A 24,676-nucleotide genomic window follows, 5' to 3' on the forward strand; every position below is an offset into this window, starting at 1 on the left:
GCGTCCGCCTGCCGATGCAGGGGAACCGGGTTCGCGCCCCGGTCTGGGAGGATCCCTCATGCCGCGGAGCGGCTGGGCCCGTGAGCCATGGCTGCCTCATGCCGCGGAGCGGCTGGGCCCGTGAGCCATGGCTGCCGAGCCTGCGCGTCCGGAGCCTGTGCTCCGCAACGGGAAAGGCCACAACAGAGAGAGGCCCGCATACCACAAAAAAAAAAGAAAGTCTAATTTTAACAAAGTGTTGCTCTATGTATCCCACTTTAAAATAATCACTATCTCCAAAATCACAGAGTATATTATTTAGTGAAATAAGAAGCAAGGTGGGAGAGGTAGAACAGAGGATAGTGAGAGAGACACTGTAAAGGACAGACAGAAGGAGAATAGAGATTTCTATTAATGGAAAAAATAAAATTCCACTTTATTAATGTCCTCCTAATTCTTTGGTGCCCAATAAAAAGGACTACCATTCAACACAGACAAGAAAATGTAAAAGAATTGAGAATGTAAATGTAAAAAAATTTACCCTACTGTATAGGGTAAATCACAGAACATGATTGGGCTTCGGTGATATGAAGATAAGTGGCATGAATGTGATGCTGAAATTTGGAGTCAGAGTGATCTCTTTAGGGCTAATACCATAGAAACCCACTGGTGGTTCATTCAGAATGAACCACCAGTGGGTTTCTATGGTATTAGCCCTAAAGAGATCACTGAATTGAAAAGAAAAATAAAACCAAAATCATTATGATTGAAAAATGTACGCCTGCCATGATACCCCAAGCTATTAATGAACAATGAAAACACTGACATGGAAATTTTCGTAATCTCTGTTTCTAACCTGCCGCTGTTGATAACTGTAAGATCAGATCCTGAGCAAATATCTTCTACAATGTAGGAATTCTCTTTGCAAGACACATTCAGAGAGGTATAGTTTGGCTTGCACACAGTCAGAAAGTACGGTGCCTGGTAGCCTGTGGACAGCTGGATGATATCTGTGATCAGAGCTGTAGAGCAGAGTCCAAACACATGAACACCTATAAGCAAAAGAAAAGACACTGTTACCAAGCTAGTGCTTAATGCTGATGTGCCATCATCAACCATGCTTATTACACATTAACATGACAACCTTCACATCTGTTGTGATCATTTTCTCTGAGTTTACTTCAGGAAGATAGTAAAGAAAATGCCTAAACTTTCAAACAGATACTGAAATCCAAAATAAGGGCAATGAGTATTTCCAAAGTAGTCATTTGAGGTATTTTTGTCAGTTTGGTTAAATTGGGCCAATTCTTAATATCATTAACCATAGATCACTTGACAGACACTTGGAAAATGTTAAGGTGACAACTGTGTGAATTGAGAAGAATTAAATATGGGGAATGAAGCAAAATTCAAAATCATTGTAAATTGCTTAGCACGTTTGAGCTTCCAGGGCTCTCTCTCCGCAGTAGTCCCTATCTGCAGCCACAGTTGACAAAAATGTTAATCATACCATGAATTCTAATTAAAGCAGAGAAAAGGGCAGGCCAACCTTGTCATGGAAACAATAATCATACAAGTACAGAGCTGTAGGAAGGCTTCCTTCATGTTTCAAATTCGGAGATGATATTCTTAAATCTCCCAGTTGAAATTCTATCTCTCTTTTATGTCCTGGGCCCAGTATGAAACCATAAACTCACAAACCCTGATGCAGGCTTGTACACTCGAACTCCATTCCTGCTTCAAGTCCCTTGCCTGGCTTTATCCTTGGGAATCTAGCTCTGCTCACATACACATGATCTGAACTCACCTTCTCCCTCTACATTGTCTAGGCACCCTGGAGTCACTCTGACTTGATAGCCTGGATTCTGATTTATGATTTGCTCATAGAAATCACTGTGACAGGCACCTGGGTAACTCATCAGTGGACTCCTCCAGACCAAGATGGTTGGCCTGTATGTTACCTCTTTTTGCATTTTCCTTCTCTGCTTATTGTCACCTAAAAACCACTCTCTCAATTATTTCTCCACCCACTCACCCAGATTCATGACACTGGACTTTTATTTATACATTCTAATCCTAGCAGCATGCAAGATCTTGGAGAGGAGTATGGATAAGTGAGGAAACCCAATCATTTTTACCTTTGGAGAATGAGAATCTCTAGGCCCCCCAGGGGATGGGCGTTGCTGACTCTGGGTGGGGCACGCTTCTCTAGGAAAGGATGGCCCATTCTCACCATCATGAGGCTTTTCAGAGAGGTTATGTGCCCCTTTGCCACAGCATTTTGTTACAGTAGGAAAACTTTTCCTGAGATCAGCTATATGTCCTGAAGTTTTACTTCTTTGTCTTAGTTCATGACCCTGGTAAGGGAATTATTCTTGCCGTATAGTCCTTGTGTGGCAAAGATGTGCCTTTCATAGTGGGGCAGAGTCTAGGGCATGATTTAGACCAGATGTTTTCCTCTAGCGGGAGAGGTGATTGTATTTAATTATCTACTAGGTATTAAATGAAGCTACCTATTCTTTTCAGCTGAGACATTAAAGGTAGAAATAATTTTTTACTGATTTACGGGGAATCAATTAAAGCATTTACACTGGGGTGATGTACTTTGGCTTGACTTTTCAACTCAGTTAAAAAAAAAAGGTCTGTGACTCAAACAGTATTAAGATAGTCACATGCTAATCAGAAGAGATGAAGGCTTAGATCTGGCTTGATTCTGATGCAGGCCCACTGATTTCCTATAGGTCTCAAAAAATAGGAGGTAAAGTTAGACAATATAACCAAGGAAAAATAGCCTTGATGCCGTACTCTATGGTGACATTTCCATGGGCAGTAACTTCTCGATGAAAACACTCCAGGACAATTGAAATGGGATCACTGATGTGGCTAAAGTAGTTTCTGAAGGGTTATCCATTCATACTGGCATGCTGACATTTATTCTCCATTTAAAAAAATGAACACAGATCCAAGAAACTATTTTAAAGTAAATTCATGCTTCTACCAGAGCCAAGACAAAAATATACTGAAATGCATGGCATGTTGGCTCTCAAACAGAGATTATAACTGTAAATAACACATTTTAGATACAAAACTCAAATTCGGGTGTTTTAATGGGATTTTTTTAATAATGAAAAATTCATCATGTATTTGACATTATACATCTAAATTATAGCTTTAAGGACTTAATATCTGTAATTAAATATAACATTTCTATTTGAAAAACATTTCCTTTCTTTGTGGTTTCCCACACCCACCAACGAATCTGACGGCTCTTCTAAGGAAAGAGTTGAAGTTGCAGCCTCCGGCATTAATATTGGGCTCCAGGCCAATTCCATTCCTTCTTTTGGACAGGCAACAGTAGAGAATTCCTTCCCCTACCATAATCTGCAAAGACAAGAGGGTGTTCAAAATGGATTTAACGGGTACAAATGAAGTATAAGTTATCTCTTAACATGGCATATTTTCAATAAAGTCAAGATGTATTTTTCGTAAGACCTTTGGAGATGTGAGCAATGTCTCCTGAGTATTTGAGGAAGCAGTGAGAAGTAAGCAGTCAGGGCACAGTAAAGAGAACTGCTGGATCTTCTGTCTTCTGTGTTCCTACATACTGGTCAAGGGTGTGACATCATCCTGGCATTTTAACACAGTTGCAGCACCCAGACTGTGACCCTATGGCCAGCAATACCCAGTGACACCTAACTGATTAATCACATAGTGACTGATTCTGCTCTCTTAGAATCTTGACATTTCGTTCTTAAAACCATGAAAACAAGGTGCCTGAGGGGAGAATAAAATAAGTACCAGAGTTAGAATCAGGAACATTTTATTAGTATATTGTTTCAATAAAATAATTTGGGATTGAGCAGAAGTATCAACCCATGAAAAGCAAACATGAGGGAAGAAAGGTGCTTCCTCAAGCAGAGCTGTCCAATAAAATTTTCTGTGATGATGGACATATTTTCGGCATTGTCCGATATGGTAACCACTATTGAGCACCTGAAACAGCACTACTGACTAGTGAGCACTTGAAATTTAGCTACTGCAATCGAGGAGCTGAATTTTTAATTTCATTTCATTGTACTTAGCTAATTATTTAAAATGTAAATCAATTAGATTTAAAATGAAATAACCACATGTGGCTAGTAACTATCTTATTGGAGAATGTAGATTATGAGAGAATCTAGGTAAGCAGGAACTTCTGGGTGAAAACCCTCCAGGACAATTGAAATGGAATTGATGTGGCTAATTTCTGAAGAGTTATCCACTCATACTGAGTAATATGTCTTAGGTATGAAATATTTAGAAAATGTGTTTACAGTGAACAGAGGACCATAATTAAGATAAGGAAGAGGGCACTTGCTGTAGGATTCTAGGACATAGGACATCAGTGAAGAAACTCAATATATTTAGGCATCATTTCCTTCAGGAACTTTTCCCTGAAATTCTTTACTATACCCTAAATTGAATGATGTCCACTTCTATGTGTCTCCCTTAGTATCTTGTCCTTCCCTCTAGCATAGCTTGATTAGTGCACTTTGATTATTCATTTGATTATATCTCACTTGACTATGACCCTCTGAGGGAAGACCATTTATTTCTTTTTTACATTTTATCCTCACTATCTAGCAAAGTGCCTGGCATTGTGGGATTTGCTTTTGTTACCTTCACTGAGGGATTCTCATTGGCTAATTACCTTGGGCATTTGGGCTGGTAGCTATTCTGTATAAGAAAAGCAAGATTTGAGATTATGAGTTTTATTTATGCAAAAAATCCCAAATATTTGTGCCAAAGAGATTATCGTGAAATTAGAGTTGATATGGGTAAAAATGTGGAACTGAAAAAAGTAGGGAATGGCAGTCCCTTAGATATGTGATCATGTCATTTTAAAGATTATCACCATGATTATCAGCTGAAACACATTTTCCAAGGGAAACTTCCCAGTTCTCAATACCAACTTAACACTTATTTTATAAAGTACTTAAATTTATCTTTTTTTAAACTAATGACTGTAAGTCTATGATCTTATGCTTCAAATGTTCAATCTGCTATATTTATTACCATAGGCAATATGGTATGTGTACAATTATAAAGAACACTTATTTGTATAAAAATAGTTTTCCTAATGAAATTCTACCAATCACCATACATGTGTGAAAATCTTGTGGCATACATGATAAACTCCTTTATGAACAATCAAATAGAAATAATCAAGAGGAATTTTTTTCAAATCATTGAATACTAAGTTAATTATTTATACGTCTTGAAAAATATCATACTACATTATCACTTTAAGTTAGACATAGAAACACAACAGGATATTCTGCACAGAAAGACATGACATGACCCACCATGCATGTAGAATAATATCATGGTTATCTCAAATTCATCATTTCAAAAAAATTAACCACTCATTTCTGAAATGTGTTCTGAAATGCATTAAGAGATTGATTTCATCTTCACTTCTTCAATAATAATTCTGTGAATAATTTTGTTTCTTTCTTTGTAATTATACATGTAAATAGTGATTCACATCTTATCCATGAATGCTAAATTATATAAGAATTTATTTGTTCAGTGCCATTAGGGAAACGTTTCTTATACAACACCACAGTTATTATCTGAAGGGATCTTGAGATTTCAGGAGTTTTAATTTAGTCATTTAATATGCTCAAAACTCATATGTCAGGAGAGCGCTTTCATCCTCTTTGGCTTGATTATGGATAGAGGTTTCTTGTCAGTATTTTGACTTCACCCAACTCTCCCTCTCTCTACGGAGCACATTAATTTTCTCCTCACACTACTATTCATTTAACCTTGACCTACTTGTCATTGTATGAATTTTCAAAATGATTTAATTTGCATTTATTTTTTTAAATCTTTTGTCTGTGCCGCATGGCATGTGGGATCCTAGTTCCCCGACCAGGGATTGAACCAGTACCCCTTGCATTGGAAGCGCAGAGTCCCAACCACTGGACCACCAGGGAAGTCCCTTAATTTGCTTTAAAGATAGAATTCTCTTCAGGGAAAGGGGAGCTGCTTCCTGATGTATTTCCAAATGCTCCTGCTTGTTTCCCAGTTCTGAATGGCACACTGTTGTGATGCAATTTAGTTTCAGGGATTAGGTGTTGACAAGAAAATTATTTGTTGATCTTGTCATATGTAAATATAAAACAGTCTATGACAAGCATCTTCTCACAATATTCTGTTTATGCTGTATACAAGCCTGAAAAGAAACAATACCATTTTTTTTTTTTGCATGTCAAATATCATGGACAGATTTTTGGAAGATTCTGAAGTGACTCAGATTCAGGGGAGATGTAGAGAGGAAATATATTGCTTATTATTACATGGATACTGCCCTTGGAATAGCCACCTAAAGGAGACAGTATAGTCTCCTAAAGCTTAGGTTACCTTCTAGAAACTATAATCAAACTTCAATACAATTCTTCTATAAAATTAGATATACTTATCCTTTAATCATATGCAATAAAATTTTACTTCCAAGGAAGAGAACATATACATTTTTTCTATTCATATAGACTTCATGAAGATTTACGATAAGCCTAGATATTCTGTGCTATTTTCCCTGAGAATCTCCAAGGGACTAAACAAAATGATTGTTTCATTATCACTTAAAAGTAAATGAAAAGTTAATATTAAGGATGAAATTTTCCAATTTAAGGACTATTTCAGAGAAATAAGAATATGCATTTCACAGACACACAAGGAATTTTTTCAGTTTCTTGTACAACATCATGAAGACAAGGTATTTTTAAAACACCCTTCAAAGCATAAAAAAGAAAAAACTGAGAAGCAAATATTAAATGATTTATATGTAAATGCCTGTATAAAAATCAGTTGATCTCCCTTTTGTTCATATAAACGTCCTTTTAAAGAATGTTACCCATGTGTGGTCTTTTGTTTTGCTTTGTCTTCTCTTCATGTGAATGGGTGAAAATAGGAAGTGCCTCTCCTCACGCAAATGGGCTCTGAAAGCCAGTTCCAAAGGAAGAATTCAGCCTGCCTCTCTGCTTCCCCCGCCACTCCATTTTGGAACAGATTGATACTCTGCCATAAAGATAAAAAGAAAGTAGCATCCTTGAAAGTCAGGGATTAGAGTCTGTTATTTCCACTTTCAGGAAGAGGGGGGAAAGGAGTTAGAGCAGGAACGTATGTAGTAAGATTAGAGCCAGAATTATGGTTCTAGAACAGAATGACTACAGACACAATAGGACCAGTGTTTTGGGGAAAGGTCTTAAAAACAGAGGGAAAATGAAATTAGAAAGAAATTTAGAAAAGATATGATATATGTTTAGAGAGAAAGGTGTGGAAGACAGTATCCGATGCCCATAAAGTCAGGATTTGTTTTACCATCAAGTTGTTTACTCAAAATCCATGAAGCCAGTGTGGAAGAAAAGAATGACTGACATCCTGGAATATCCTGAATGATATGGGGAAAATTAGGGATGCTGTGGTGTAAATATTTCCCTAGTTTGCTTCCTGTGCCATTAAGAGGTATTGCAGCAGCTATGGAGGCCCTGTAGAGACCCAGGAATTCAGGCGGTCTTTGTGGAAGTAGTTGGCATTTGTTTCTTTCACTTCTCAAGGCTCAAGAAAGAAAGCGTTGACCCAGAATCCCCCAGAAAGCATCCTTAATTGCATACTGAGAATTTATTACTGGAAATGAGGGAGTCAGAGAAGAAGGAACACACTGATGAGGCCAAGGTCATTGTCTCCAGGACATGTAACAGTGTCAGCAAAGGGATCAATGTGAGATCAACGGTGCTGGCAGGGAGAGCCGCAGTTAGACTTGCTTTCCTAGCCACTTAGTAAAACACCCTAGGGAAGAAAGATTTCTGAGTATATAAAAAGCAAATTATTTAAATGATTAAATATCAGCATAGTCTTTTCAGCAGAATCATGAGCATTTGTACAGTACCTTATGTATTTTATTTCAAATACTATATCAATTACAATAAATTTCTGTATTACATTCCAACTAGGAGAAATGCTTTCTGGTCTACTAGATTTAAAGCATATATTCTTTCTGCTCTTGTCAAATGACTGAATGATGTAGATTTCTTATAAGTCATTTAGAGGAATGACCAGCAAATGCTGTTATTCTGAGAAATAATGCACTTTAAATATGTTTTTATTAGTCTGAGTCTCAGCTACTTCCAAGTACATCATTAATAGTTCCAATCACCCCAGAGTTACTGAAGCTCAAATAACTCATTTATTTACGAAGTATTTTGAGATCTTTTAAGTATAATAAAGTTCTAGGGAAAATTAAGTTCCAGTTTTATCTTCTGAGAATATTTTATATAATTTATTTATAGTGTAGATAGCATGTTATGATTATTTAATATAGGGAAATTTTTTAAAATAAATTTATTTATTTATTTTTGGCTGCGTTAGCTCTTCATTGCTGCTTGCGAGCTTTCTGTAGTTGCTGCGAGCAGGGGCTACTCTTCTCTGTGGTGTGCCGGCTTCTCATTGCGGTGGCTTCTCCATAGCTATATAACAGTATAGGTCTATGCAGAGACTTTTCTAAAACTGCTGCTCTACTGAACCAGAATAGACCAATTCATTAGGGAATCTTATAAAAACTCCATTCAAATACAGCTCTTTATTTAATAACCACTTCCTCTGACATTCATGAGCATGATAAAAGTAAAGTAAGATTTCCTACTGTTAGAAATAAATATTAATGCTGAAACACGTTTCTTGTCCTTTAGGTAGATTCTGGGGGTATAAGAGATGGTGTAAAAGCTAGGTTAGTGTTATTTATTAATGAATTTATTGAAAAGTGTGTTATTCACAATGTGTATGTTAGCAAACTAAAAACAATTATGTTTCTAATTCAATTTCAGTAGGTTAGGGCATTTTTTTATGTCATATATTTTAAAATGCAAGTGCTTGTTCTGAATCTAAAGTATTTTATTTTGCGTGGGGCCAGGGGGCAGGAATGTGAGTTGTGTCCTCTTCACTGTACAGTTGTGGATGCCCAGTGCTCAGAATCAATAAAAAGTGCTCACTTGGTAAAAAGTGAGAGCAACATGCACTTTTGAGAAGTCTGTTTGCTATAGAATTGTTTCTTCCCCACAGTTTTCCAGACTTCAGATATGACATGAACACATGAAAAATACGTTAATGAGGAAACATATCAAAACTTTTGGTTTACTTTTAACCCATTTATTGCATAAGTGTGGTCATTCTTCGTCTTCTGGGGCTGACAAACACAATTTGAGGACAATTCTTACCGTAATTGCAGGTCCGGCGAAAGCCAAGCTAAGCAGCATGAGGAATGGAATTGCCTCCTGTGTGGGTTCAATGTATGGCATGCTAAGACTCCGGTCATAGCAGCTGAATCCAGAGTGCACAGGTTTGAAGACATCCGTGAGTTCCAGGAAATACAGGCTAACCACCGATGATGCCAATATAGGCAACTGAGAATGAAGGACATAGGAGATCAATTTATTCTTATACACAGGTCATACATAGAATCAGTATACCTTGAAATAAGAAGCATGTATTTCTCCCTTTCACCGCTCCTCTCTGATCTCAGAATTAAAATCATTCATACTTACTATTGCTTCTGCCTTCAAAATAAAGCTCCAATTCATCCACCTCTGTCACCAGCCTGCTCTGAACCCACGTCATGCCTCCCCTTTGCTCTTGGATTACCTCCTAAATGCTGTTCCATTTTCACGCTTACCCTCTCCACCCCATCTATCCATTTTCTACCCAGCATTCCAAATATTCTGAAAATGTTTAAGTCATAACACTCCCCATTTTAACTACTCCATTGGTTCCCATTCTACTTGAATAAAATCCAAATGTCACACCATGGACTGCAAGTTTCTGCATGACCTGGCTCTTGCTTCAGTTTCTTACATCTTTTTATACCATATTTATACTATTCCCCAGCTCCCTACCCACTACAATCCAATGGGACTTCACTTTTGTTTTAATTGAGAAATAATTGACATATATCAACCTAAAACATTATATTAGTTTCAGGTGTACAACATAATGATTCAATATTTGTATATATTGCAAAATGATCACCACAATTAGTTTAGTCAACATCCATCACTACACATGTTACAATTTTTTTTCTTATGATGAATACTTTTAAGATCACTTTCTTAGCAACATTCAAATATAAATACAATATTATTACCTATAGTCCCCATACTGTACATTACATTCCCAGGACTGATTTGTCTTATAACTGAACGTCTATAACTTTTGACCCCCTTTACCCATTTTCCCCACTGCCCATTCCCCACCTCTGGCAACCACCAATCTGTTCTCTGTAGCTATGAATTCGGTGTTTTATTGCTGTTGTTGTTTTAGATTCCACATATAAGTGAGATCATCTGGTATTTGTCTTTCTCTGGCTGCCTTATTTCACTTAGCATAATGCTCTAAAAGTCCATCCATGTTGTCCTAAATGGCAATATTTCCTTCTTTTTGAGGGCTGGATAATATTCCATTGTATATATGTACCATATTTTCTTTACCTATTCATCCATTGATGGACATTTAGGTTGCATCCATGTCTTGGCTACTGTAAACAATACTATAGAGAACATAGTGGGGGTATATATCTTTTCCAGTTGGTGTTTTAGTTTTTTTCAGATAAAAACCCAGAAGTGGAATTGCTGGATCATATGGTAGTCCTATTTTTAATATTTTTAGGAACCTTCATACTGTTTTCCATAATGGTTGCAGCAATTTACATTCCCAAACAGTGCACAGTGGTTCCCTTTTCACCACATGCTTGTCAACACTTGTTATTTCTTGTCTTTTTGATGATAGCCCTTCTAACAGGTGTGAGGTGGTATCTCATTGTGGTTTTAATTTACATTTCTTCATGATTAGTGATGTTGAGCATCTTTTCATATACCTATTGACCATCCATATGTGTTCTTTGGAAAATTGTCTATTAAGAGCCTCTGCCCATTTTATAATAAAATTGCTTGTTTTTTTCATTTGTTTTTGTTTTTTTGGGTTTTGGTTGTTTGTTTTGCTATTAAGTTGTATGAGTTCCTTATAAATACTTTGGACATTAACCCCTTATAAGGTATACGATTTATAGTATTTTGTCCCATTTGGTAGGCTACCTTTTCATTTTTTGATGGTTTCCTTTGCTGTGCAGAAGCTTTTTAGTTTGATATAGTCCTATGGTCTTCACTCTTTTTCTGTAACAGTCAAATTCATTTCTACCTAGGGGTTTTTGCATTTGCTGTTTCTTCTTCCTTTTGTGCTCTCCCCCAGCTCTATGTCTGACTGGCTTCTCCTCATCCTTTAATGATGACTTCCTGTACTATCCAAGGTAGTCATTGATCCATCTTTCCCTCTAAACCCTTATCATCTTGCTTGATTTCTTCATAACTGAAATTGCCTTGTCAATTTAATACTTCACTTATTTATTTTTCTTCTCCCCCCGTCTCTCACTGAAATACATGCTCCATGAAGTAAGAGTCTGCCAGTATTATTTATTGTTGGGTCCCCAAGGCATAGCATTGTTCCTGACACATGGTAGGCATGCAAAACATCATTTAACAATTTAATGAAGCAATAATACTTGTTGATAAATGACTAACTGAATAAACAAGTAAATATTAATTCATTAACAAAGCTAGACAAGATTTACCAGATTTAGCAAATGAAAATACAGGTCACTCAATAAGATTAGAATTTCAGGTAAGTAATAAATCATTTTTAGTGTTAGTGTGCCCCATGCAATATTTGGGAGATACTTATGCTAAAAATTATTTGTTGTTTATCTGAAATTCTAATTTCACTGGACATCCTCTAGATTGTCTGCTAAACCTAAACTAGGCACAATTTACTTTTTAGACTTTGTTTTATGGATTCAGTTATTCATTCCTCCTACCTACAATGTGACAGGTACTATGTGGGTCCTTACTATAAAATGGCAAACACGATATGGGCTTGGTCATCGAGGATCATAAGCTTAGTGAAACACCTGCTCTCGGCTAGAGAAAAAATATTGCAAATGTATTGATGATGCTAGTCCTTTCAGAATCTGAAGATGCTGATTTCTGTAACACTGAAAAAATTATCTAGTTTAAGGTTTTGTTGCTTGTGGAGGATACAATATTTATTTAACAAAACAGAGCAAGTTTTGATAAAAATATTATTGACCATCCATGATTTCTGTTCATTTGGTTTAAAAAATAAACAAATTTACAAGGCAGCATTATGTCTTCTATTCCCAAGAGGTTTTTTTTGAGGTGAGAATTAGGTTTATTGGAAAAATTAATAATGTATGAAGATTAATCTGGCACTTTCTGTTTTTCAGATGGATGCTTTCCAATAAAGAGAGCAAAAAGCATGTCAAAACACTTACATTTTTCTCATTAAAATCCATGATCATTTGACCACTCTGAATATCTGGTCATTCCTCCTCACCATTTCCCTCTCCTGTAAGGAATAGTAGCTTCCAGTCTTGACCAATAAATCAATACTTCATGGTTCATGGGAACAATTCATATTTTCCATTTAAATCCATTTAAATATATTTTAATTTAACAAATACTTCAAATAGCACTTAATGTGCCAATTTTCTGTTTTAGAAATTTTAATTAATTTTATTCAATGATATTAACTCATTTAACTAAAAACTTTCTATTATGACATAAGTGCTACTATTAACCACACTTTGCAGGTAGATAAGCCCAGTCTCCTCTAGCAAGTGGCAGAGGTTGGATTTTGAAGCCATGAATTGTAACCTCTACTTAACCACTACTCTATGCTTCCTTTCCAAAAATGGGAGTAGAGTTTTAGGGTAATGAAATACAATTAACCTCAAAGAATGGGGGTACAGGGTAGCCTACAGTTCTGTTTAATGAAGAGTTTCTATTTGCAAATCTGTAGTTTAAAATATGTATCACTTAGCATAAACTTTATCTTCAAGATATGGTTTCAATAAGTTTAGATTAAATTTCTCTCCTTTAATTTGAATGTTAAATAGTTAACCAGATTTGATGACCTACATTCTTTCCTTGATGCCATTAGTTCATATTTTAACTCTTTGACATAAGACATCACCCAGGTAACATCTGATTACCTCATTTTTAAATGTTCATGCCCTAGTAAAGTGAGTTTGATGTCTTCTATAGAAAGGTGAACAAAACTTTGTCAATTTGGTAAATCTAAAAATTAAGTAAATCTTCCCTATTAAGGACATTCTTCACCATTGAATTTTGTCGATTACTTCAGAATCTACTCAAATGTGCCAATGAATATATTACATAGCCATGGAATTAATGTGCTGTTCCGTGTGTGTGTGTGTGTGTGTGTGTGTGTAAGTGGGGAGAGACACTCAGAATTCTACATACTGTAGTGAATCCAGTGGGGCCATATGGTTTTCAATTCACCTAGGAGGTTCTTTGGAAATAAGCTCTTCTGTTCACTACCAGTGTGACCTTGGAAATGGTTTTCTTAAACCTGTTTTCTTATCTATGAAATAGGTACATTGCTAGTACCCATCATCACAGGCAGTTTAAAGGATTAAATGAAGTATTACATGTCACATTCAACAATACCTGGAGTGAAGACTAGTTTGTAAATGTTAGTTTTATTGTTGCTGTTATAACTATTAACAATAATATACTCATCAAATGTCACCTTTTTCACTTGCCTTACTTGGTGATCCTTTTTGAGACTAATTTCCTCTTTCTTAATTCCCCAGTAATTCTTTTTAAGAAATTTCTGTACACTGTTCTTTATTATAGTTATCTGGTATAGATTAGTTATAGCTTTTGTCCTGCTTCCCAAATGAAAATCTCCTTAAGATAGAGACCTAAGCTTACTCATTTTAATATTTAAACTAGTAATATACATCATAGTGTCTTTCAAATATATATGTATACATATAATAAATTAATATATGAGATAAAATATGTCCTTCATTAATATTTGTATTTTAGTCCTTTCAGACATCAGCCTTCTTGAAACTGCCAATTTTTCCAGTTTTTTATCCATGTGTTTTTCTATCCATATATTAATATTTTTTATAGTTCTATTGAAACATGTTTCAAGACCTTCTTCTGTCTTCCAAATAAGAATCATATTTTTCTTCCCTTTTGATATTTGTTTCTCTTTTTAAAAATAATATCTTTTATTCTTTGTCTTGTACATCAATTTTGGTTTTTAAGAAAGAGGGATTTGGGCTTCCCTGGTGGCGCAGTGGTTGAGAGTCCGCCTGCTGATGCAGGGGACACGGGTTCGTGCCCCGGTCCGGGAAGATCCCACATGCCGCGGAGCGGCTGGGCCCATGAGCCATGGCCGCTGAGCCTGCGCGTCCGGAGCCTGTGCTCCGCAACGGGAGAGGCCACAACAGTGAGATGCCCGCGTACCAAAAAAAAAAAAAAAAAAAAAAAAAAAAAAAAAAAAAGAGGGATTTGAACAAAATGTTTACAATATTTGGGGAAAAAGTAATTTTAGACATGGTTTTCCTATACTGTATTTTACTGCTCGTCAGTGTGATGGATTAAATGACAATGTTTGCTTCGAACAGCCTTGTCTTTCAAAGGTATCTTTTATCTTTTGAGGTACTCAACAACAACTTTCTTTTGAATGTAAGAAATTTAACAGACGGTGTGTGCTAGCTTTGGCATAGATATAGAATTGATATATATGTAATAAAATCATCTTTTGATTGCATTTAAAATGAGATTTAAAATGAGATTTTAAAAGGTCTTATAGTCAGGCATTAGGGATTTTATTCTTTAGTTATGTTGTAGCCAAGAAAAAAGTATGAACAATGCTACTTTTATGCAGCAATACAGAGAAGAGAAATCATCTGAAGATTAGGAAAACAGTTTTCAAAAAGAAAAGATTTATTCTTATAATTATCTTCTGCTAAGGAACTTGTGAGTAAAAATAATAGAGCAATTTTTAAAGAGAAAAGTATAACAGTTTTAGAGAACAGGGCAAATGAAATGTGTTTCTAAAGACGGCATTTGCTAGATAATATTGATTTTTCTGATGCCAGTTTGAAAAAGGCAAATATAAGGTATATATCAATGTTAGTGAAACTTTTTATGGAATCTATCATGACATTTTATCTAAGTCATATAGCTTACTTGCTTTTAGCATCTTGATAATAAACTTTTACTTCTCATTCAGGTAGTTCACTTGCTCTTAGACTACAGACATGTCAATTCCATTCTTTTCCTTTTTCATAACCATGGTAAATTCAGAGTGCTCTGAGATACTCATAAACTGGTGGGATCACAGTCACAGAGGGTCAATTACCATATTTGATATTTATGGCTCATTTACTTATTCAGTCAACAAATATCTATTGAAACCTACTAGTTCTAGGAGTTGTTCTACATCCTGGGAATACAGCTATGATAAAACTCCAAGTCCTTATTCTGATGAAGATTTCATTCTTGCTGAAGAAGGCAGAAAAAAATTAAAAATTATAATACTAGAAAGAACATATATTATAAAGATGATAAAACAGGGGGCTGTAGTAATTGAGTGCCTGGATTGCTATTTTAGATCATGGAAGGCCTACTTAATAGGAATCATTTAAACAAAGACTTGAGTGGGCAAGAATGAACCATATAAAAACCAGGTAAGAGGCATAGTCAAAAGGGAGCAGCGATATAAGATGAAGTCAGAGAGATGGATTTGGGACCAGACTTTGCAGAGAATTGAAGGCCATGGCAGAATTAGTGTTTTATTCATTCAAAGTACATTTGGAAGTAACTTTGGAGAGTTTAAGCAAAGGTGCAGAAGACTTGAAATATATTTTACAAAGATCACTCTGGCAGTTGGGTTGAGAATGATTGTGATGGGTCAAAGATAGAAGCAGGGTAAAGATTAGAAGCCTCTTCAAAACCCAACAAATACTTATCTAGTGCCTGGTATGTGCTAGGCACTGCCCTAAGAGTGAGGAATATAATGGTAAACAAAATAGAGAAAACTCCCTGCACTCATGGAGTTTACCTGCTAGTGGATGCTTGGCAATTGCAGTAATCCAGGCAAGAGAAGATGGCAGGTTTTACTAGGATGTAGAGAAATTTCCAGATTCTGGATATAACTTTGGAGAGAAAAAGACCAGACTTCTTGATGAGTTGGATATTGAAGAAAAACCAGTAAAGGTTGATTTCAAGGATTGAGGGCTTGAGCATTTGGGCTGGGAGTGTCATTTACTGGGATGGGGAAGGCTGGGAGAAGCTTAAGTAGGAGGAATCTAAGGCTTTGTTTTGGAAATAGGAAAACTGAGATGCCTCTTAGTTATCAAAATGTCGAAAAGAGAGTAAGATGCCAATCTTGGGCTAAAGAGAGTCCAGGGCTGCAGGTTGAGAGTCATTGATACATGATGATTTAAATAACATCGTTGATGTATGATGATTTAAATAATATCATCCTTACTTTTGAAGAACAACACTTGCACAGGAAACTTCAAAGTTAAATTAACTTGGTTTTGATATGACTAATGTCACAAGAACCAAAGAATATAATTGTGTATCTTCATACTACTCATATGCAAGAGATAACCTAAGAGAAAAAGAATGTTTTTTATATTAATAACAAATTTTAAATGGGAGGCTTGGAATCAATTCTGATAAGTATCCCCAAGTCATATAAAATGTGAACTTTAAAACATAAATACACTATATTCCAATGAAATTAAAACAGGAAGAAATATTAGCAGATCAAAGTAATTTTATTAAAGCTGGTGGCTGATAAGCATGTTGTCATAGGTCAACACACACAGTGATGATAGACTTTTCCATTTCTACAATACAATCTTTAATGACATTCCTTAGCATATGTGCCTTGTAGCTAATACAGATAAATGTTTCCTTTAAACATTGACAATAATAATAATAACTAATAATATAGTATAGGGCATTGTGGTTTATAAAACTACTTGACCATAATTGTAGCATATTTAGGTTAACTATATAGATTATAAAAAGCACACTACCACTTGAGTAGGTCAGAATGAGTCTATTACATTATTCAAGCTCTAAAAATCTAGTTTTCTCAAATAGAATGGATGTGGCTTATATGACATGCATAGATACCAATTAAGACAGGGCAGTGTAATTGAGGAAAATCAATGCTGGCCTCAGAACCAGCAAAATCCAGTTTCTCCCCTCATTTATTCCACTAGCTTCTGGGATTTGGAGCAAGTCACTTAACCTTCTTGGGTCTTACTTGTCATCAGTGAAATGAGGGGCATTTTATATTGCCATTTAGTTCTAGAAGTCTCCATGTGCTGTCATGATGTAAAAAACATTCCTCACATTTCTTTGACAGTCTCACTACCATATATAATGTATTAGATGTTTTACCACTATTCTCTCTACAATTTGTTTCATCTTCCACAATGCTTCCAAGGTAGTTTTTCTAGAATTCACATCTAATCATGCCTTTAATAGTGCCCCACTAATTACAAAATAAAGTACAAATTTCCTAGAATGACCTTTTGTATTTTGCATGATCTTTTGTATTATAGCCTCAATCTGCCTTTGTTTAATTTTGCTCTTTACCTACTCTCCACTCTTTCAACCCATGAACACCTATGTTCCCATTACACTGATGTTCCAAACAGGCATGTTCTAGTCTCTGCTTTACATTACATTTTCACATTTGTTTCCCATAAAAACTGTCCTCATAAAAGGTAAGATCACATAATTTTTTCCTCCCTGAAACCTTCCCCATGCTCTCCATTCAGAACTGAAGATTCTGCCTCATGGACTCCATATATATCTTTATTGTAAGACCTGTTAGTCTGCCTTGAATTGTAGTTATCTGTGTATTACCAGCCCTTCCCTTAAGATCTGATACTGCAAAGTGAGGCCTTTGTAATTCACACAGTGCTTTGAAAATTTTGGGTGTCCAGAAAATATTTGCTGAATTTAATTGAAAGAAATCAGGACATTACTATTAAATAAACAGAAAACATGGACAATTTCTTAATAATACATAGAACGTGTTGAGGACTTAGGTGCCAGAGACAGTGCTAAGTTATATAATAGATTGCTCATTCAATCTACACCTTATAAACCGTCTGTTGGTATCCGTAATTTACACATGAGAAAACTGAAACAGAGATAGGTCACATAAATTGGCCAGTGGTCACAAAGCTGGTAAGTGGGAACACCCAGATTCCTACCCAGGTGCCTAAGTCCAGGAAACATGCTCTAAACTGCTTTGCTCAAGGGTCTCAAAACGGTTTCCCTCTCGACATTGCTACAATGGTTGCCATTCCCAAATGGGAAGAGGGCTTGCAGAGGATGCAGGTGGTTCAAAAAAAGTCTCTCTTGCTCTTAACTCTTATTAAACAGCTTCTCTGAGGACTTCCTATCACTCAAACGTGAAAATTGCTTCTTTTGTGCAAATCTAATATCTATCCTTTCTAGAGGTCGTTTCACTTTGTTACTGAAAGCATGTATTGAATACCTCCTCTTACATAAAAAGAAAAGAACATTTATTGACTTTTTATTTAGGCATTTCCCCATAAATTATCTAATTTAATACTCACAACCTCCCTGGGAATTTTAAGATACATTTTAACATGAAGACCCTGCTCCAGATAAGGTAAACAGCGTGCCTGGCTTACAGCAATTGGAACATGATCTGTTAAATTCCTGGAAGCATGAGTCCCACTACACCCTGCTGCCACTTTGGTACATTTCACCATTGCCATCTGGCACTAGTCTGGTGCTTTTCAGGAAAAAATAGCCCCAGGCTTCAGTGGAAATGCCAATTTAAAGGACAGAAGTGAGGCATAGCCATGTGTACAAGGGGTTTAATGGCACCAAGAGTGAAGGGGTGGCAAGCACTTTCAAATCATGTTCTTAATTTTATGATATTCCAAGGTCTTGAATGTCCTTTCCTGTGCAGTTTTCCCCAATGTTATTTTAATTTTTTTGGTAATATCTCAAGAAACTTTAATTATATCTTGGATGTGGTCTGCTTTCATCTTCACTTCTGTTTTCCCTAGTGAATGACTTCTAATATAAAATATCAGGAATTGGGCACATTTCAAGCTCCAGATGCTTTCCTGTCGTGTTTCCTTTGGATCACTTTCTCTAACTTCACAGAGATGGCCCGATGAATGCCTCTGTCATAGCAACTGTCATATGGGATGACAGTTGTTCCTTCACATTTCTTTCTTACTCAATGAAAAGACCCTTGGGAACAGGGAAATTGTCTCTTTCACTTCTCTATCCCCAGGGCCTTATATTAGGCAGGACCTGACATACTGGGTACCCTCAATGTACCAAATTAATGCATGTATGGATGATGATTTGAACAGAACTATTTACACAGTTCTCATAGTGTAGTTAACATGAGGAAAGAAAAATCCCCAAGTTAAAAGATCCTTGTTGACTTCTACCATAGAAAATGCTCCTACTGTGAATTTCTAGAATTCTAATAATTTTTTTTAACATTAAAGAACACAAAAAGCTCAAATTGAGTCCTCCAAATAGCAATGGTAATTAATAGGGAAGAGAGAACAGATCTAACATATATGTTAGGTTTAATGGGAAAAATGTGTTCTATGTCTTTATGCCCAAATATAAATTACATATTTACAGCTCTAAAAAGACTAACTACAATCACCCAATGATCTAACAGTAAAGTTTAAAATAATGACATGTGGCTGTTTTATTACCTGAATATTGATCTAGCATTAGGTTTGGAGTAGTAAGCTCTGCTGTCACCAGATTTAACCTCAGGTCCTGATTTGCTCCTCTTACATAATTAGACACAAGTACTATGTATATTGCCTTGGAAAGCATTTTGTTCTTTACACCTAATTAGAGACTAAGACCTGAGGCTGGGGACTTACATTTCAATTCTTAAAAGTAATTGCTTTGAAATCTTTCCTTACAGCTGTAATTTCTTTACCCGTAGAACATATACCTGTCTTTTAAAAACATGGGTACGAATCACAATTTAATGCTATTAATATTTGCTAGGTACCATTTAAAGTTCATACTTTTACATTTCTGAACTCATCCAATCTCCACAATACCCCTTTGATAAAGGTACTATTATTATCCGCATCTTACAGAAGAAGCAACTGAAACATGGAAAAATTACGTGGTTTGTGAAAGATCATACAGTTTATTAGCTAGATTATAAACTCAAGAAATCTAGCACCTGAGTTCATGTTTGTTAGTCATTATACCTACTACCTCTTGTTAAAAATTTTTAACACTAACCTTACCTTCCCAAAGACATTGAGAAATAGCAGAAAATAATATAATGTACATTTTCTTTATATACTGTGAATGTCACCCGACAACTTTCACTATTTTCACTATTAGTGGGATTACTTTATTTATATAGAAAAAGCAAATATATTTTGACCTGAACAGTCTTATAAAAGAATACATAGTACCTTTGGGGTCCAACATATATTTCTTAATACCAAACAAAACAGGAGTTAAGGAAAAAAAATATTGTCATTGTAATAATGTCAGAGAAATGAAATTAACCAAAAATTCTGTATTTGAGATATGGAATAAGATAAACAAATTTATGATTTTGAGATCTAATGTGATAATCTTATATGCACATAAATTAGTGAATTAAAGACATCAATATTTTTAAATTACTTTTTTGAGTTGTTTACTAAATTCAGGTATCAAGTTTATCCTTAAACCATTTTATTTAAGCACTGTAAAAGTTTATATTTTCTCTTATGTAATAATTAATTTATCTAACATTTATTGAGTGTGTACTATGTGCCTGATATATTTCATTTGATCCATAAATTATCCAGAGAAGGATTTCTAATCTACTTTCAGAGATGAGAATTTAACAATGTATCATATGTATAACTGATTCACTTTTTTGTAAAGCAGAAACTAACACACCATTGTAAAACAGTTATACTCCAATAAAGATGTTAAAAAAAAAAATGTATCATGAATCACTCTCTTTTTCCAAGCTTGTCTCCTACATACTTAGATCATACTTAAATGCACATTATGAGCCCACCTTCAAGATTAATGGTTTTCCAAGGCTGCTTAAGACCTTATTTACTTGAATGTATCTGTGAAAGGGATTGATGAATATAAGAGATATTGAAGAGGGGCTCTTAATGTGGGACATTAAGAACTTTTATTTTCCAACATCTTAAAGCTGTGATTAAATTAAGTATAATTGTACTATGTTTCATTGTGAGATGCATCAAAAAGTCATGAACAAATATATAAAACAAATACAATATAATATGGGATACAACTATATCTGACAAAGAAGCACATTTTACTACTAAAAAAAAAAAATGTTATCGTTTGTTCCACCATAGCCACAAAAAAATTGTCTCCGCTGGCATGTATATGTTATGTAACTAAGATAATTTTCTATGAAAATTAAAACTATAAGTCCTTTGTTTAAATGATGCCTCTCTTTGAAGAGGAATCTCAAAATCATTTGAATGATGCCTCAAATCTCAACTAATCCATAGGTATGCTCTAGATCATAAAATGAGCATAAGTATTATTAAGAAATGAGGCTCACAGACCTCAGAGATTGATTTAATCTTAACCTTCATCACCACTTATTTTATAGATAAAAATGTCTCCACTGGCTAAGAAAAGTTAAGGAAAAATTTATGTTTATAACTATCAGTCTTGTTTTACTCCATCCATTCAGGCAAACTTTATTGAAATCCTACTATAGATTAGGAAGTATGCCAGTAATGATTCCATATTATTTCCATTAATTTAACCAAAAGGTACATAATAAGAAATAAATAAATATTTATTCAATGACTAAATGAATTTTCATGGAAGTACAAACAGAATGCACCCTGGTATTTTACTTTGGCACCCCTTTTTGGAGTGTATTTAATATAAGATTATTCTCTTTTAGACTATCCATGAAGGCCCAGTTTCTGAAGCATGATTAGAACTTTATTAAATGGCGATTTTACCGCGACGGCAATCCTACAGCACAGACTTTGGTGAGGACATTAAGTTGTAGACAACATATCCACACATATTTCCATGATTCTTACTCCCCGACAACAGTCCACTAAATGTACTGATACCTTGTTTTCCTTTTCCTGAACACACATTGATTTTAAATATCTGTATTTCCCCTTCTCTTTAATTTATACCTCAATGGTCTAATGTCAGTTTTAGAAGAATGTACAGAAGCCATCTTATGATAGCAAATAAGAAAGCAATTCTCCTCCTTTATGCTAATTAACGTAAATGTTTTGTGATTAAAAACAACCAAACAGTGATGGACCTAAGAGGCAATCGATTCAGTACCTAATTACTGACAGGAAAAACAACTGTCAAAATTGTGTCAAAATTAGCATTTCTGTCCTTGGCTTTCACATTCCAAAATCCACTTCACTGTGAGGAAATGACTCCATTCCATAGTAATCTGGAAGTACATGTCTCAGCTAATTAATTCTAGAAGAAACCAAGGAAAGCTGAGAGAGTCATAATTAGACATTTCAGTTTAAATACAAACAATTTTCTCCTTGTGGCCCACAGGGGAGAAGAGCACTGCTTGGGTTTTAGGCAAGTTCTTGGACCTTCATGAGTCTCAGTTACTTAATTTGTAAAACAGAGTTAATATCTACTCCTCAGTTGTCTTTAAAGGATCAAATGAATCAATGTATATGAAAAAGTTACATTAAACTGTAAAAGAAAATTCAGTTATTTTGTCACTGATGTTGTAAATTGTATCCTCACTCCTTCCAATATTTCCACTTTCCTTTACTGTCTGTCAGAGACCTCATGTCCAGAGCAGTAATTGTGAAATTATAGGTAGACAGTCGGGCAGTGAGAAAGAAAAATATCACTTCCAATTTTAGGATTTTTAGCTGTAACCATGCTTTTCAAAGAGCCTAACAATTCAGAAAAGCAGAAGATCCATTCATAATTGCTTTAACATGTTTAATGCAACGTGGTATTATGAAATACATAAAGGTATTTAGATGGAACTTTCAAACAGCTGGCACAGTTTGTTCACGTGTAGAATTAGAATGACCTGTATTGTGTTATAATCCAGGGGGAAACCCTCTAATGTAAGGAGCTCTACAAATAGTATAATTAGAAACGAGTACCAGAAGTCAGGAGACAGGCTCTATTCTTGTCTGATATTAACCATAGTGTGTTTTTAGGTAACCCAGTTAACCTTTTCAAGCCACAGTTTTCTCATTTGTGACAGGAGAATCAAACCAGTGTTGTGATAGGAGAATAAAACCAAAAGTCCTGGGAGTACATGATTTTATTAGACAATTCTGTAATAAGACATTTCCTCACTTTGTTGTTGTTGTTGTTGAGCGCTTGCATGAGAAATAGCCTGTGATGTATACACATACTGGGAGGAAATCCTTGTGATAATACTTGTAACACATTCCTAAAGTAAACAGTAACAACTGTGCCCTAAATGCTTTTTATTTAACAAGCTAACTTAAGACATCTCAAATGCCTAAAGGGGGCTTCCCTGGTGGCGCAGTGGTTGAGAATCCGCCTGCCGATGCAGGGGGCACGCCGGTTCTGGGAAGATCCCACATGCCGCGGAGCGGCTGGGCCCGTGAGCCACGGCCGCTGAGCCTGCGCGTCCGGAGCCTGTGCTCCGCAACGGGAGAGGCCGCAGCAGTGAGAGGCCCGCGTACCACACACACACACAAAAAAATTGCCTAAAGGAATCTCCATGGCTTGCTCACAGATGCCCATTACCCTCACATGCCCTTCACTCCTATCTTTTATTTTTCTCATGCTTTTTCTCCTAATCCTGCTTGGCCTGGCCTCTCTCTGTTTCTGTTCTCTTAGGAATTCTCTCCTCCACACTCCATCATTCTCATAGATATACACAGTCTACTTTTCTAAATTTTATTTCAGTTCCAACTCTTCCCTTTCACCCTACCCGGAGCTCCGTGTTCAGTCTTCCTCTGCAGAAGCCTCATGGGTACCATTTGTGCTTCCCCAAAGGAAGCAGCTTTTTGGGTAGACAGTCATTGTGCCATCTACACAGCCATATTAGAATTAATCCAGTTACTCTAGGTGAGAGATAGCATTAACAAAGCCAAGTTCAGTAGCTGAATGAAGAGAAAACTCTATTCCACCACTCAGACAGAAAGAACCTCAACAGGCATCTTCCACATACATGCCTTCAGATACCACAAAGCTAGCCAAGTCACAGCAGAGACAGGTCTCCTCATTCCACTCCCTCATTAAGTTTAGCATTATCATTAGAGTCATGTGTGAGGTGGAGTGGGGGTAATGGTAATGCAGGAGGAGATGGAGATGGACAAGCACCCAAATCGTGGCTCCTTCACTTAATTGCTGTGTCCCCAGAAAGATATTTAGCTCTTTGAGTTACAATTTGCTGATTTTAAAAAATAAGGATAATAATGCCTTCTCGATATTACCTTAATACAAATAATCCAGTTCTCAGGATTAAAGATAATGTATACAGGGTCTGTCATATAAAGGAGGCTTGAAATTGACTGTTCCTTGTTATTATTGTTATCATTATTATTAATATCCCTTTGAGATTGGTAGAAGGCACCCAATTTTTTCCTACTAGAGGAAAGTAGGACAAAGATTACTATGAGTGATTTGTCCATGAAGACACAGTAAGATAGTGGGGGAGCCTAGGAATAGTATAGAATTCCCTAACGGCAGGTTCTAGGTTCAATACTTGGTCT

General features: G+C 35.8%; 1 protein-coding gene across 1 annotated transcript in view; it reads right to left on the bottom strand.

The window, feature by feature from the left end:
* The window catches only part of PLPPR4 (phospholipid phosphatase related 4), a 36,276-nt gene that overhangs the window by 6,518 nt on the left and 5,082 nt on the right, over window positions 1-24,676 (bottom strand). Inside the window, exons 2-4 of the mRNA XM_007120571.3 lie at window positions 9,240-9,425; window positions 3,231-3,360; window positions 836-1,031 (exon numbers count right to left, since the gene is read on the bottom strand). Of these exons, the coding sequence (XP_007120633.1) occupies window positions 836-1,031; window positions 3,231-3,360; window positions 9,240-9,425 (512 nt within the window). The remainder of the gene's footprint in view (window positions 1-835; window positions 1,032-3,230; window positions 3,361-9,239; window positions 9,426-24,676) is intronic.

Source organism: Physeter macrocephalus, chromosome 4 (assembly GCF_002837175.3).
Source record: "Physeter macrocephalus isolate SW-GA chromosome 4, ASM283717v5, whole genome shotgun sequence".
In the NCBI taxonomy this organism is placed as follows: Eukaryota; Metazoa; Chordata; class Mammalia; order Artiodactyla; family Physeteridae; genus Physeter; species Physeter macrocephalus.